General features: G+C 53.1%; 1 protein-coding gene across 3 annotated transcripts; it reads right to left on the reverse strand.

Moving 5' to 3' along the window:
- Nucleotides 1-545: 545 nt before the first annotated feature.
- On the reverse strand, nucleotides 546-11,105 carry MECR (mitochondrial trans-2-enoyl-CoA reductase). 3 transcript variants are annotated; one of them, XR_008453300.1, is made up of 11 exons: nucleotides 10,777-11,100; nucleotides 8,252-8,349; nucleotides 7,976-8,107; nucleotides 6,256-6,399; nucleotides 5,337-5,439; nucleotides 4,959-5,061; nucleotides 4,593-4,666; nucleotides 4,088-4,148; nucleotides 3,567-3,639; nucleotides 2,951-3,202; nucleotides 824-947 (listed from the first exon to the last, which is right to left on the reverse strand). XR_008453300.1 is itself a non-coding variant. In XM_054086363.1 (10 exons), exons 1-10 carry the CDS (start codon nucleotides 10,905-10,907, stop codon nucleotides 649-651), a joined length of 1,218 nt encoding a protein of 405 aa, XP_053942338.1. In that variant the 5' UTR covers nucleotides 10,908-11,105; the 3' UTR covers nucleotides 546-648. The 3 variants fall into 3 exon arrangements, 2 of the variants coding, with proteins under 2 accessions (XP_053942338.1, XP_009559492.2); XM_054086363.1 differs by lacking the exon at nucleotides 2,951-3,202 and having other exon boundaries at nucleotides 546-947; nucleotides 10,777-11,105; XM_009561197.2 differs by lacking the exon at nucleotides 824-947 and having other exon boundaries at nucleotides 2,451-3,202.
- Nucleotides 11,106-15,506: the final 4,401 nt, after the last annotated feature.

Raw genomic sequence — 15,506 nt, forward strand, 5'->3', positions numbered from 1 at the left:
GGAGACTTCATCCTCCAACTGAACCTCCATGGATTCCAGCTGATGGAAGGAGATTCTGCCATCTCTATCTCCATTGAGGAGCTACAAGCCATAGCGGCTGCAGGATCTTCTCTGGGCAGGGTAAGCGAGTTCCTCCCCCATGAGAGAACCCTCAAGACCTTTGGTGAGGAAAGGGTCACCTTCAGGTAGAAGAAACCTTTCCCAGGCAGGTGGGGAAGAAGAGGGTGGGAGCACACGGCCCAGGTTTGTCTCAGGGTCAGGAACTCCCAGTGCAGGATTTTGGAGGAGCAGAAGCACTGACCAAAGGGCTTTGGTTACTGCTGTGAAAGGCAAGCACAGTGCCGTCGCTGGGGCTCTTTTTGTGCTCACTTTCTATCCGGCTACACCAAAAGTTCCCATCCTGTGGCATCTGCTGAACGCTGACAAGACACACATCAGCATCATGTTATGTCTGACAGGTGCATTCCACGCTGTGGGAGCTGAAAACCAGTGGTATTTGGGGTTCTCCACCATTTTTCAGGCTTGGAAAACCTTATGCTTCTCTGCTCCCACCTACCAAGAACCCTGGCATGCTCACTACTTACAAAAACTCCATCCCAACATTTTATTCAGTCTAAGCTGGAGGTTTCACAGCCCACCGAGAGCCCTTTATTGTAGCCACAGGTGTCTTTGCCGAGGCAAAGGCTTGGCTAGAGAATCTCTGTCTTTGTCCTTCTGGAAATGATGACACTGACTCCTCTCCTTTGCCTTCTGCAGCTGCACTTCTTCCACAGCCCCTTCTTCCGGAGAGATCAGCCCGACCTCCTCGGGACGTGGGCGCAAAGCCCCGGGGAAGGAGAGCGAGCCCCGGCTGCAGCCCCTCGCAGCCCCGGGCAGGAGGACGAGCGCTGAAAGAAGAGATTGATCTTGGGCAGCGAGCGATGTTGTGGATGTAGGAACACGTTCGCCTAGGAATAAGGAATAAAACCGTGTTTGTTGGTGTTAAAACCCGCTCTTTTCACATTGCCTTGTCCTGTCTCTGCAGTCTCACAGTCGCTCTGTTGACACCCGGCGTCACCTTCAGGGTGGGAAGGGTTTGGCCCCAGCCCCCAAAGGCCAAGGACCCAGGAGTGTAGGGGAATGGAAAGGAGATAATCGCAGGCCGGCTGAGTTGAACTTCATTACTGCAGCCGTGGGATCCTGAGAAGAGGCCAATCACTGAGGCAGCTGCTGACGAGGTCATAAGGGTGTATAAAGCCCCGCGTGGCAGAGCAGTTGGGGAGAGCGCTCCAAGGAAGACCCCTCAAAGGAGGAGCTGGGTACTAAGAGAGAGCGCTCCAAGAGAGAGCAGCCGAGAGAAGGCGAGAAAGTTAGGGTGCTCCAAGGAGGAGCTCGGAGTTAGAGCAGCACCCAAACGGAGGCCGGGTCGCCGGCATGAACCCAGGAGGCGGCGGAGAACAGCAACCGGGAAGAGAGGTCCGGCTATCCGCAGCCCAGTAGCGCTGAGCACAAGCCAGCCAAGAGCCAACCAGGACTGCTCCAGCAGCTGCACCATCACCCAGGGCCACTCCAGCCAAAGCAGTGCCCCAGAGCTCCTGGGGAGCCCACGGCTCTTCCGCCCCAGCTCAGTCTAGGGCCGAGGGGCTGCAGGGGGGTAGGGAGCACCCTTGGCCTCCTCCTGCCCATCCTCCATCCCCTCTGGGGATAACTGCAGTGATCTTGGGTGGCGAGTGATGTAGTGGATGTAGAAACATGTTAGTTAGGACCAAGTAGTTAGTGGTTTTTTTGCCAACACTAAACTTTCTCAAATTGCCTTTTTGTGGTGACCCTGCAGGGCTGCATGGGGTTGCTGCAACCCAAGTGCACGACTTGGCGCTGACCCTTTCGGAATTGCTTCTGTGCATTTGTAACTTACACTTGATTGGATGGAAAATCCCCAGATTTAGGACAGGGGTAGGGCCAGTCTGTGAAGGAGCCCAAGTGTGTTTAGTTTGCCCATCCTCCATGCTGTGCCCTCCCCACCCCTGTTGCACCAGAGTCAGCTCAGAAACATCTGAACAAAGCCCAATGTGCATTAGGGACTGATTTTCGTGAAGTTCTCGTCACAATCAGTCATGGCAGCAGGAACAGCAGTACAACTCAATTCAAGTCCAGCATCACCCAAACTGCCTTGCCCTGCATGAGTCCCCCCCACCCAAGTCCCAGTCTCTGTGTCCAAACGCCACCAACTCAGTGCTGTCCCCAAGGTGACAATGACACCTGTGGTGTCCCACAGCACCCAAAGGCGAGGCATCACTGGTTGGCACTTGGGAACTTAACATTTCTCTCTTTTTTTTTTGTTTTACTTTTTTGAGATTACACATCCAGGGCTGGGAACACCCTTTGTGTCTTTGTCCGTCAGCCTGCATGGGTGTCCGCAGCCACATCTTACCAGCATTGCACAGACCGGGCAAAGAAAAATGAATCTAAACTAGAAATAATAAAAAGCAAATTGTTTTTTCTCAGTGCATCACTGTGGGGAGTGGTCCCAGGCTGGGAGCTCTCAGCTGCAGAACGAAAGTGGGGGACATTGAGGTGGGTTCTGAGGCTGCAGCACTGCAGCAGGGCTGTGCTGGCTGGGAGCTGGGCAGCAACCCGCCTGTGCTTCCCTGCAAAGGCACCCAAAAGCAGCCAAAAAGTCACAGGACAACATTGCCAGCTCCCAAGCCAGGCAGGAGGCAGCAGTGTAGCCCCAAAAACCTGTGTGAGGAAAACTGCTGCTCCCTTGCCACCCCCGAGCTGAGCAAGCCACCAGCCCCAGGCTCCCTGAGTTTTCTCTTGCAGCAAACTCCCCCAGCTGAAGCCAGATTGCAGCCCCCCTCCAGAAGCAAGTCTGCACATCCATGCAAAGCTGCCAAGGCTTTTAAATCTTCAAGTGGGCACCTAGAAGTTCAAAACCCCTTGATTCTGGAGGGTTTTTCCCCCTCAGCACCTCTTGGCTGAGGACAAGGCAGCCAGGGAACACTTGGCTGTGGTGAGGCAGGACCAATCTCTGGCTGCCAGTGCCCAGGAGCTGCTGTTCAGAGGAGCAGGATCTGCTTTGAGGACGTGAAGGGCTTCGTGGCAGCTTCCAGTGCTGCCTTGTAGTCCTGGAGCGGGACCTCAGTGCAGGCTGGTGCAGTGAGCTGCCCCCTCCGGATGAGCTGGCACAAGGTGTCCATCATGCTGGTCAGGCTCTCCCGGTCTGAGAGGGAAGAAGGGAGCTCTCAGCATCACGTGTCCTGTGCCAGGCCAGAGCCACAGACCATCCCTGGGCAAACACCTGCCTTAAACCAGACAGGGCCCCGGGGACGCCAGGGTATGATGTGCTCCCAGCTCTGGCACGTTGCGTGGGGCAAGAGCCCCTGCCATGGTGGCACTCTGCGGTCCCTACCCAAGCCATACAACCAAGTTGCCTGCGTTTTGGCCATACTGAGGCCTGTCAGCACTCATGACGTAAGTGAGAGCAATGAGGATGGCCCTGGTGTAGCGGTTTGGCATCCATTCTTGTGCTGACCCGACCCACTGTGCCAGTGCCACCCCCCTCCCCCTACATCCATCCAGCTCACCCTGTGCATGCTCTTTCCTCCACTGGGTCATCCAGAAGCCACGGAGTCGCACATCTCGGAAGATGAAGGCACTCTGTGGAGGGAGGGAGCCACGCACTCGAGTTAAGACCCGTTCCCTCTCAGTGTGACAGTGGTGGAAGGTGGCAACGAGGACTCTTGCACCTTCGTTAGCGGACTCTTTTCTTTTGTCGGAGTCAAGACAGAGTGGGATGCAGTCATGGACTCTGAGGTGTGGAATCCAGGTGGGTTTGATGCTCAGTGTCTGTGATGCCATTTCCCCACTGGGATTTCACAACAGCCCATATTAACCACAAAAGCAGCTCGTACCATAACAGAACCCTTTGGTCAAAGCAAAAGAATGTTGGAGGCTCTGAATTTGCCATCCAAGCAGCTGACAGCAGCAGAAGAACCCTCTGGCTGCAGGCAAGGGAGAACCAAGCTCCTGCAGTGCGATGGGGACATCAGCAGCGGGGCATAGGGGACATGCCCTGAGAAAAATAGAAAACATCTCCAATACTCACCACAGGCACCATCACAGGCTGCTTTGCCATCCCCCCGTAGGTGACCATGGTCCCTTTAGGCCTGGAAGAGGAAGGGGGCATTCAGAAACCAGTCCTGAACCTGCAGCTATGTCCTTCCAGCCTTCCCCTCTGCCATATACAAACCCAGCCCCACAGCAATGGGGCTGTTCTCGCAGCAAAACTCCCTCAGCTGTCCCTCAGGCTCCACTTTCCTTTCGCTCCCACACACCTGGGAGTGAATCTGTTACCTGAATCTGCAGCTAAATACACCAGTAACCCCTGCCCAGAACCTGGGGGACCTTCCCAACTGGACCTCAGCTGCCTCCAGCCACCTGCAGCACTCGAAATATGTGGTGATGATGAGTTAAGCTCAAGTCACTGCTGTTTTCCAAACCCACTTCTTCACTCCTTGGCCACATCAGTGGACAGCATGTCTAGCCACCTCCTGTGCTTGCGGGGCTCAGGAGCAGGACCCACATCCAAGCCACCACCCAGCCAAACTCACTGCAGGTGCCGCAGCATCTCTGTAGTGCTCTTGCCTCCGACGCAGTTCAGGGCGAGACGGGGCTTCGGGATGTTCTGCAAGAGTTTATTAAGAAGATTCTCAAACTTTAAGGCTCCTTTTTGAGGATGAGACTGCCGGTCTTGAGGGAGCAACTGCCTTAAGATCAACATTTACCTGGGGAAACTAAAAGTCATAGAGAGAAATCTATGGTCTGGCCTTCGCGGCAGAAGGAAAAGCCCTTAACTTCTGGGGCTAAATCCTGATCTAGAGAGAGATATGTCCTATCCTCCATCCCTGCACCTCTCCCTGCAGTGCTAAACAGGACAGTCCTGGATGGTCTCTTCAGTGGGATCAGCATTAAGGTACCTTAAATATATCTTTCATCTCTGGTTTTCTCAGCATCTCCTCTGTGATGACGTAATCTGCGCCCAGCGCCAGCAGCCTCTCTACCAGCTTTGGGAGATCGGGTCTAGGAGAGGAAAAAAAATGTATTTGATGAGCCAAAAAGCTAAGTGTTGCCTTCTCCTCTCTCCTACTCAGGAGTAGCTCAGGGACAAGAGGGCAGAGGCTGGAGGACACCTAGGAGGAGCAAATGGGGGCTGAAGCATAGGAGAAAATTTGATGTTGAATGGGCAGGACAACCAGGTCCTGTCCCCAGCCTTGCCTGACCTCCTGCCAGGCTCCAGCCTGTGTCAAGGGCAGCTCCTTTGCTGCAGGGACTTTCTCCCATCCCAAGGAACTCACCTGTCCCTCACCACATTGATGGTCTTAATGCCAGAGGCTTTGGCGATCTGGATAACAGCCTGGCCCACACCACTGTTGGCAGCATTCTGGATGACGGAGTCACCTGGATATAAATAAATCCAGAATTTCATAGAATCATGGAATGGTTTGGGTTGCACCTGGATAACGTATCAGCACCAACCACATTTCCAGGGGTGACCTGAGCTGGTTCAAGCAGGGCAGTGAATCCTTGAGGCTTTCTCCCTTGTGAAAAAAGCATAAAATCTACAAAACTGGGACTTTTTGGCTACTTTAGAAGGAAAATCCTGCACTGCTTTCAATCACAAGCTGCTTGTCCCCAAAACCAGTCATGATGCTGGCTTGGTTGGAAGGGACCTCAAAGCCCACCCAGTTCCACCCACCTGCCATGGGCAGGGACACCTCCCACTGGATCTGGTTGCTCCAAGCCTCATTCAACCTGGCCTTGAACATCTCCAGGGATGGGGCAGCCACCACTGCTCTGGGCAACCTGGGCCAGGGCCTCCCCACCCTCACAGCAAAACATTTCTCCTTAAGATCTCATCTCAGTCTCCCCTCTTTAGCTCAGCACTGTTCTTCCTCATCCTATCCCCGCACTCCCTGATCAAGAGCCCCTCCCCAGCTTTCTTGGAGTCCCTTTCAGCACTGGAAGCTGCTCTAAGTTCTCCCTGGAGCCTTCTCCAGGCTGAACAACCTCAACTCTCTCAGCCTCTTCTCAAAGAGGTCATGCTCCAGCACTCGCATCATCTCTGTGGCCTCCTCTGGACTCACTCCAACAGATCCATGTCCTTTCTGTGCTGAGGACTCCAGAACTGGACACAAGGTTCTAGGCGAGGTCTCTTTCATGGCAGAAGTGACCATCAAATCCACCTGGATTCCCTTCCACCCAGCAAAGCTGTACCTGGCACCAGAGTCTCAAAGTCAGCCAGCATGCGGTACGCCGTGCACGGGTTGACGCTCAGGGTGGCAGCACACAGCACTGGAATGTCACTGGGCACCTTCAGCAGTGCTTCCTCTGGGAACACCCCCTGTGTCCGCCAAGTGCCTGGGGCAAGGAAAGAAAAACGGTTAGGAGAGCTCAACTCCCATTGGATCAGGTTGCTCAAAGTCCCACCCATCCTGGCCTTGAACACCTCCAGGGATGGGGAAGGCACCACTTCTTGCCAAGAGAAGCCAGAGCTTCTTCAAGCCAGAGCCTTAACATCAGTTGCAGCAGCATCACCACAATGTGCATCATCTAAATCCCAGAGAGTGAATTTTGAAACACTTCTCGTATAGGTATGGCCAAAATACTGTGAGAGGCAGGGGACAAAGCCCTCGCTGCCCATCACAATCTACCACCCAGCTAAGTCTAATCATTTCCCAGAGGAATAATGGGACAGGGGCTCCCTGAGCGCAGAGGACATGCAGAGCTAATGGAAGCACTCCCCATCCGATGGAGGAGCTCACATAGTCAAAGCTGGTTTAGTTGGATTTACTCCCTCTGTATTTATGTCTGATTTAACTCCCTATCATCCACTTACTTCCCCTTTTATGTTTAAATATATCATACTTAGATCTTAACTAGATTGCTTTCCTTCTCCCACCAAGCAAAAAAGCCTTTTAGGAAACAGGCAAAACCCAAGCTGTTACATTAAATCAGATCCAACAATTTTTCTGGCCACTGGCATTTTGGAAGAGCACAAGAGGCATTTGTTGGATGCTTTCCCCATCAGAGCACTATTAAAGCAAAAACTGTAATGAGATGTAACCACAGCCCCGCCCAGGTTAAACGCTTTATCCTGGGTCTTTAAAGCAGCTCTAAGCAGATATGAAAAAATGCAGTTGTTTCCAGAGAAACAGATTGCTGTGATGATTTATAACTATATAAAAATGCTATAGAAAAGGAGACTATTTCTAAATTCAAGTTCAGCATAAGCAACGGCATCACTGCTGCCCCTCTTGCACGTGCTCCCTTTTCTCGGAGCTCCCGTCCTTCTCGGAGCCCCCTTGCACCAGCAGAGGATAAGCAGTGTCACTCACTGTGCCTGAGGATCGGGAACTGAGCTGCCTTTGAACAAAATAACATTAAAAATGAAAATAAGTGGCAGAAAGAACAAAACTTGAACCTAGATCTAAACAGGTAAGGAATGAACATGCCTTTGCGCAGCTCCAGCAGTTTTTCTGATGCTTCTTGTCTGAGACAATCCAGGCCATTAGATTTATGATTAGGCTAATATGGCACTAAATGGGTTCCAACTGATGCTTCTGTTACACAAACATTCACTAATGGAACTGGTTTTTCATTTTAAGTCACATCCAATTGGGTATAACTACTGTAAGCAGGAGGGGCACAGGGCTCTACCCACACTCAGCAACGACGGTGCTTTGCAGAGGAGTGGTTCTGCTGTGGGATCCCTAAAATCCCTGCACCAGGTCCCAAAGGATGGGTTCCCATGGCATCTGACCATGGGTTTGCTCTCTGTGCAGACTTGGGCAGCTCCTGGCAGGCTGGAGCATTCCCAAAATCCCCTGAGAAGATGCTCTGCAGGTGGGGGAAAGCAGAGGAAGAGCTCGCCTGCAAGTGAGGATGCAGCACTGCTGTGGCCCTCGGTATGGGGGATGCTGGGGAATGCACTCACCAAGTCCAGTGACCGCTGGGATGACACAGTCCCCGGGTTTCAGAGCCGTTACGCGCTGCCCGACCTCCAGCACTTCCCCAACACCTTCATTCCCTCCCACGGTTGGCAGTGGGGAGAGGATGGCGTACGTCCCTGCCAGGAAGCCAGAAGTGAGCTGGGGAGCCCCTCACAACCCAAACCTCCCCACACCAGGAGCTGCCTCCAAGCCCTCTGAGACAACCCATCGGGAGCATCTTGCAAGAATTAATATGCAAAAAACTACAGCCAGTGTGTTACCTTGGATCATATTGATGTCAGCAGGATTGATGGGGGCTGCCAACATCTTGACATGGACATCAGAGTCCCCCAGCCTGGCCATCTCGAGGTCCTTTAGTCTGAACAGGGAGAAACAAAGAAAGAGGGCATTAATACAGACTAGGACGATGTCTGCTGCACCTTGGTGTGAGCTGGAGAGATGCCTGTATCCCCTACACAACATATTAGACTTAAATAAAGATCACTGTATTCCCCACGTCATCCACATTATTGTGGCCTGGTCTCCTTATGAGAAGAAATCAACATCCAACTCAGATGATCCCATCGAGACCCTCTGCCACAGGCAGCAGCAGGCAGCAATGCCCATATTCACCCCAAACACTCACACCCTCAGCCAGGATTAGGAACAAACCCTAAACAGTTCTTGCACGGAAAAGAGCCCCTCCTTTGTGGCATCCTCTGGACTTGCTCCAACAGCTCCATGTCCTCCCTGTGCTGAGAACTCCAAAACTGGACCCAGGGCTCCAGGTGGGGTCTCGTGAGAACGGAGCAGAGGGGCAGAATCCCCTCCCTGGACCTGCTGATCCCACTGCTTTGGAAGCAGCCCAGGACATGGTTGGTTTCTGGGCTGTGAGCTCACTTTGCCAGCTCACGCTGAGCTTCTCATTCCCCAGTACTCCAAGTCCTTCTCAGGGCTCTCAATGCACTCTTCCTTCAGCCTGCGTTTGTGCTGGGATTGCTCTGACCCACGTGCAGGACCTTGCACTTGGCCTGGTTGAACCTCAAGAGGTCACACAGCCCCACCTCCCCAGCCTGTCCAGGTCCCTCTGGATCCACCCCTTCCCTCCAACATGTCAACCACACCACACTGTTTAGTGTCATCAGCACTCACTGTCATCAGGGTGCCCTCAATCCCTGCGTCAGTGCTTTGAGCACAAACCCACTGCTTGAATTTCAACCCCACTAAAAAAATCAGATTTCTTTTAGACAGACGGATAGACTGTTGATGGAGGCTGCCAAAAGCCAACCACCCCACAAAACCATGTCACCAAGCAGAGTAATGCTCACGAATCTTAAGAAATTCAGCACGTTGCATAAAAAAAAAAAGCCACTGTTTATGGCTTGTCCTGCCCCTTTTTAGCATTACGGGAACTCGGGTACTGTCAGAAGTCTGCAAAACAGAGAAGTCAAGACCAGCCTTGCACAAATCTCAGGAGGCCTCAGTGGTGACAAGCACCATTGCACAACTACATGGTCATAAGGAAAAGCAACTGTTCATCCCCCAAAACTCTAGGGTGCGGTGTCTGGATGCACCTGGATAACGTATCAGCACCAACCACATTTCCAGGGGTGACCTGAGCTGGTTCAAGCAGGGCAGTGAATCCTTGAGGCCTTCTCCCTTGTGAAAAAAGCATAAAATCTACAAAACTGGGACTTTTTGGCTACTTTAGAAGGAAAATCCTGCACTGCTTTCAATCACAAGCTGCTTGTCCCCAAAACCAGTCATGATGCTGGCTTGGTCGGAAGGGACCTCAAAGCCCACTCAGTTCCACCCACCTGCCATGGGCAGGGACACCTCCCACTGGATCAGGGGCTCCAAGCTCCATCCAACCTGGCCTTGAACACCTCCAGGGATGGGGCAGCCACGACTTAGGGATGGGACACAAGCTGAGATCTCAAAGGGAAACTCCACCAACGTGATGGAACCAAGGACGAAGCCAGGGTGCAGCAATGCGGGGTCTCAGACCCCCCCATTATATCCCAAACTAAGCAAGAATGGGCTTTCTGGGAAAAACACATGCATTTAAGGCAAATCGAAGAACTGTCAGCAGGCGGCTGGGGGGTGGGGAGGGAAAACCCTTCCAAAGCAGCCCCCTGTCCCAACATCCACTGCAAGACCTCACTATGTGGAACAGGGTCCCTCCTAGGGTCCCCCCCCATGTGCTCAGAGGCCTCCAAGCATCCTTGGCACGGCCCCGCGGGTCCTGCAAGAGCTGCACCCCATACTCTCCTGCTTCCCCTAAGGTGGGCAACCCCACACTCCCTGCAATACATCCCAGAAGCAGCTCGCCAGCACCCCCAGACCTACACCCCTGTCTGCACTTCCACCCCATGCTGCACCCCTATATCTACATCCCCCCTACACCCTACACTAGCCCCGACCCCCACCTGGCCCCCCCGCACCTATGTTCCTCCCTATAGTGCACGCCCACCTGAGTCTCACTCCTGCTCCTGCACCCACCCACTGCAATGCACACCAGTCCTGCACCCCCCTCAATGCACCCCAGTACAGCTCCCTTGCACATCAGTATAGCTCCCCTTGCACCCCACAGCCCCCAATGTACCCCAGTACAGCCCCCTGCACCTCAGTCCCCCTGCACCCCAGTAGAGCCTCCCAATGCACCCCAGTACAGACCCCCTGAGCCCCTCGAGCCCCAGTACAGCTCCTAATGCACCCAGTACAGCTCCCAAAGCACCCCAGTCCATCTCCCCCTAAGACCCCCACAGCAACCCTGCCCCGCGCCCCCCAACCCGTGCCCCCTTACTGCAGGACGCCGCGGGGCTCCCCGTGCCGCTCATACAGCAGTCCTCGCGGGGGAACCCGCGCCGGAGCCGAGCGTGCCCGTATGGGGCGAAACGGCGACCCACGAAGCGCCCGCGCCGCCACCCGCTGCATTTCGGCTGCGCTCGGACGGGTTCGGCTGCGCTCGGCTCACGTTCGGCTCCGCTCGGCTCACGTTCGGCTCCACTCGGCTCAAGTTCGGCTCCACTCGGCTCCGCTCGTAACTGTTCGACTTGGTTCGGGCTCGGTTCGGCTGAGATTCGTCTCCGCTCGGCCGCACTCGGCGCTCCTCGGCTTGAGCCCGCCACGGCTGCCTGTGACGTCACGAAGCAGCCCCGCCCCCGCCCCCTCCGGTCTTAAGGCGGCGCGGCGACTGTGCCGTGAGTTGGTGGGGGGAATCTCAGCGGGACCTCCCGGGGGCTCCGGGTCCTGCTGCGGAGCTAGGTTATCCCGAAAAGCTCCTGAAGCTGTTAAATATGCCAGTGTCATCGCGGTGAGGGCAGCCCAGAGGGCTCGGTGATGGGCACAGGAGCATCCAGTCCTCAGCTCATGAAGATATGGAGCTGTTGGAGCGAGTCCAGAGGAGGCCACGGAGATGATCCAAGGGCTGGAGCACATCCTGTACAAGGACAGGCTGAGAGAGGTGGGGTTGTTCAGCCTGGAGAAGAGAAGGCTCCAGGGACACGTCAGAGCAGCTTCCAGTGCTGAAAGGGGCTCCAGGAAAGTTGGCGGGGGGGACTCTTGATCAGGGAGTGCAGGGACAGGATGAGGAGGAACGGTGCTGATCTGAAAGAGGGGAGATTGAGGTGAGATCTTAGGGAGAAATGTTCTGCTGTGAGGGTGGGGAGGCCCTGGCCCAGGTTGCCCAGAGCAGTGATGGCTGCCCCATCCCTGGAGGTGTTGAAGGCCATGTTGGATGGGGCTTGGAGCCCCTGATCCAGTGGGAGGTGTCCCTGCCTGTGGCAGGTAGTTGGAGGGGCCTTTGAGGTCCCTTCCAACCCAAACCATTCTACAGAGCCCCGACAACAAGGTCCTTGGGTCATGGTGTGTGTGATGGGACGTTTTGGGGAGAACAGCCTATTTTCTCTGTTTTATTAACCTTCCAGCCATCCTGTCAGGGATGCTTGTGCATGCTCTAGGCAGGGAAGGCTGCACAGCAAACGTTAATCAGTTGGTTTGTTAAAATAACAGACGTCTGATGTGAACAGTGAGGAGAAATCCTAATAGTAGTTTAATTCAATGTTTTGTATAATTAGCTTGAAGAAAAGGTCTCATCTATTCTTCCAATTAAAGCTGATTAGATCAGAGGAAGAAAAGGCCAGTGCAGACGCCTGCCCTGCCAAGTGACCTGTCAGGGCAGAACTGACAAGGACTTTACAAATCATTTTTTCTTTCATGTAGGGATTGGACTGCTCTGTCTAGCTGGCGGAAGCAGCTTGTTAAATCCTGGTTTACTCATTGCAGTCTGCTTCTATGTGCAATTAGCAGATTTCTTCATTAATAGAGTCCCTCCCCTGGCCAGCCGGGGAGCTTTGCTGACCACTCCTGGACTGGAGCATCCGAGGATGCAGCATGAGAACCTGCAGCCAGGCTGGGGCTGCTGACCCTGGGGTTGCATGGGAGCCCGTGGCTGAGTCCTGTGCCTCTGTAGACCTTGCTGTTGGCTGGTGTGGGGACCAGGCTCCATCCCTGCCCTGTGACAGTTGGGTTTCAATGGCCATCAGCATTGCCCGTGTATCTGGCTGCTTTCCCTCCTGCTCCTCCACTCCTGTTTTCAAGCACCCCATACCTTATTCACATAAAATTGCCTTGCAATCAGTTGCTCTCTAAGTGAGGAGTTACTCGGCATGCACCCAGCAGGTCCCCTGTCAGATTGTCCCTCACCTGTGCCCTCCCCAGACCACAGGATGCGTGTAGACCACCTGGGCATCTGGATCAGCCCGAGTGCTGAGGGGAGGGTTCCTCAGGAGCGAGGAAGGAATCGTCCCCCTCTACTTGGTGCTGGTGAGGCTGCACCTTGAATCCTGTGCTCAGTTTTGGGTCCCTCACTGCAAGAAAGACATTGAAGGCTGGAGCACGTCTGGAGAAGGGAATGGAGCTGGGAAGGGTCTGGAGCCCAGGGGTTGTGGGAGCAGCTGAGGGACCTGGGGCTGTTTAGCCTGGAGAGGAGGGGGCTGAGGGGAGACCTTATCGCTCTCTGCAGCTCCTGGAAGGAGGTTGTGGTGAGATGGGTGTTGGACTCTGCTCCCAAGAAACAAGTGATAAGAGGAAATGGCCTCAAGTTGCGCCAGGGAAGGTTTAGACTGGATATCCGGAAGGATTTCTTCACTGAAGGGGTTATGAGGCATTGGAAGAGGCTGCCAGGGCAGTGGTGGAGTCTCTGTCCCTAGAGGAATTAAAAACACGTGCAGATGTGGCACTTTGTGACATGGTTTAGTAGGCACGGTGATGTTGGGCTAATGGTTGGACCAGTCTTTTCCAACCTTCATGATTCTCTATGATTTCAAACCACATTTCCCTGCTCAGCTTGGCAGTACCCATTTTATTCAGCGTGAACCATGGGCAAGGCTGGGTTTGCTCCCTGGTCTTGCAACTCCAGGGCTGCTCCATGCATGCAGTGAGTTTGAAAGACCTCAGAGCAACCCCATGATGATGGCGTCGTGAGGAGCCATTGAGTGCTGGCAGAGCCACAGATGGTAAAGAAAGCTTTTCCCATCTCATTGGTTTGGTGGGATCCTGAAAACATCCATGTCCTTGAAGCATCTTCACCACCAGGGAGGAATGGTCCTCAGGGTGCCTGAGCAGGGTGTGCAGCCGTCTCCGGCATGGCTGGCCACTTTACGTTGGTATTTTAATCTAATCACAGCAATGAAATAATAGGATTTTAATAGCCTCAAAGCCAGTAGCATTGCGAGGATGTCAAGAGTTCCCAAGATTTTATGGTGGGGCAGCAGTAGGAGAGGCTTCAGGCATGGCAGAAGATGCTCATGGTGCCAGCAAGCCTGCATGCTGGGAGACATAGGTGCCCAAGCTCTGCACCATGTGCTGGAGGGTTAATCACTAATTACACCACCCAAATGAGATGCCTTTCTGTACCCTTAGAAACATATGCATTTGCAAATGAGGGCTGGCAGACAACTTATGATTATTTTGTTAATGTTTCTTGTGTAACAAGCACCATTTCCTGGTGATTAATGACTACTTCATGTCCTTAAATTACGTTTCTTTTAGGAGAGATGTATGAAAATCCATTTTGCAGTTGAGGGTTTCGGAATGGGTGGTGAGAGTGAAGAGGAGGTGGTTCCTGAGCACCCAGTGCTGTGGTAGGTGCTCCAGCCAGGGGAAAAGGTGATGTTCTATGCTCCCATCTGCCTTAAAATCTTGTTACTGTTAACGAGCTATGATTTATCACAGCCCTTGATTGATTTGACTGATTCATGGCTGGAAATGAGAAGTTCTGCCAATTAAGTGGGTTTATTCTTGCAGACGTGGGGAAGCCACGGCCCGGAGCCTGGCAGGGATGGGTGGGGGTAAGCACCAGCAAGAGTTGAGTGACACCGGGGTGACGTTTGCTGTCATTTCATCCCTTAAACCTCCAGACCTGACAGAGAATTGTCCCCTGGTTTAAAATGGGAGCCCAGCAGGTTCAGCGTGGCCCTGGGAGTCCCATGTGTGCTGCACCGCCTCCAGGTATCCTAGCACTTAATCAAGTTAATGTGGAATTATTAATTAACTGCTTAGGAGATCAACATGGAATTTAATTAAGGAGAATAGTAATCTATTGCCTTTTTCCTATTTGGTGGAGAAGTTGAAATGCATCTGCTTCTCTTAGGAATAATTAAGAAAGCAAATGGAGAGTTTGCCTCAATGCAGGGCTCCTTTTGGGGGATGCTCAGTGCTGCATGTCAGTGGCCTTCCATAGCGACAAGATGTGGTCCAGGCACTGTGGACCTCCCAGACACTTTGCAGGTGCACCTTGTGTGTGTTCTGGGTTTGGATCCCAGGGCTGGAATGCACCAGCAGGACAAGGCTTGTAAAACAATCTGCAAAAGAACTCCGTTTTTCAGGCAGAGAAGGGGATGCTCAGAAATGTCCAGCGGTCGATGGGCTGCACCATTCCACCAGGCACAGAGCTCCCATCTCCACCATCACTGTAGCTGCCATCCTGTCCTCGTCTTGTGTCCATCATAAGAGTCCTGGGGCTGGACCTGTTCCTCTACCTGTTTTTTATAGAACTTAGGAACAGCCCAGCTGTTGTTTTGCAATTTTGAGCCACATTCACCGAACCCCAGCAGCGCTGGTGTAGCCCCATTGCTCTGACATCGATTGTCTTTTTATTAGACGTGACTGAATCTTTGAATAAAAATCACATTGTCCTTCAAGACCCACTTTACATAATCCTCAACTTATCCCTGAATCCCTCTGATGGTGCTGGACAATTGCATAAACCTCACTGAATCCTTGTCCCAGAGCTCCACGCCCGATGCTCCCAGTTCAGTGCGGCAGTCAGGGCCGATGTGACCGGACACCCAAAGAGGCTTTATTTTTTTTAAGCATGCCAGTGGTTGCTTCTTGCCCCTCTGATGTTTTTATCTGCCTTTAAATTGTTTCATTGTCAGATAATAATAAAACAATATAGAAAGAAACGCGATGTTCAGCAGCTAACAAAGAACTGATGAGTTCTGATGCTTTGCCAATGCTATGAACAAGGCA

This window comes from Cuculus canorus, chromosome 22 (genome assembly GCF_017976375.1).
Source record: "Cuculus canorus isolate bCucCan1 chromosome 22, bCucCan1.pri, whole genome shotgun sequence".
Taxonomy (NCBI): Eukaryota; Metazoa; Chordata; class Aves; order Cuculiformes; family Cuculidae; genus Cuculus; species Cuculus canorus.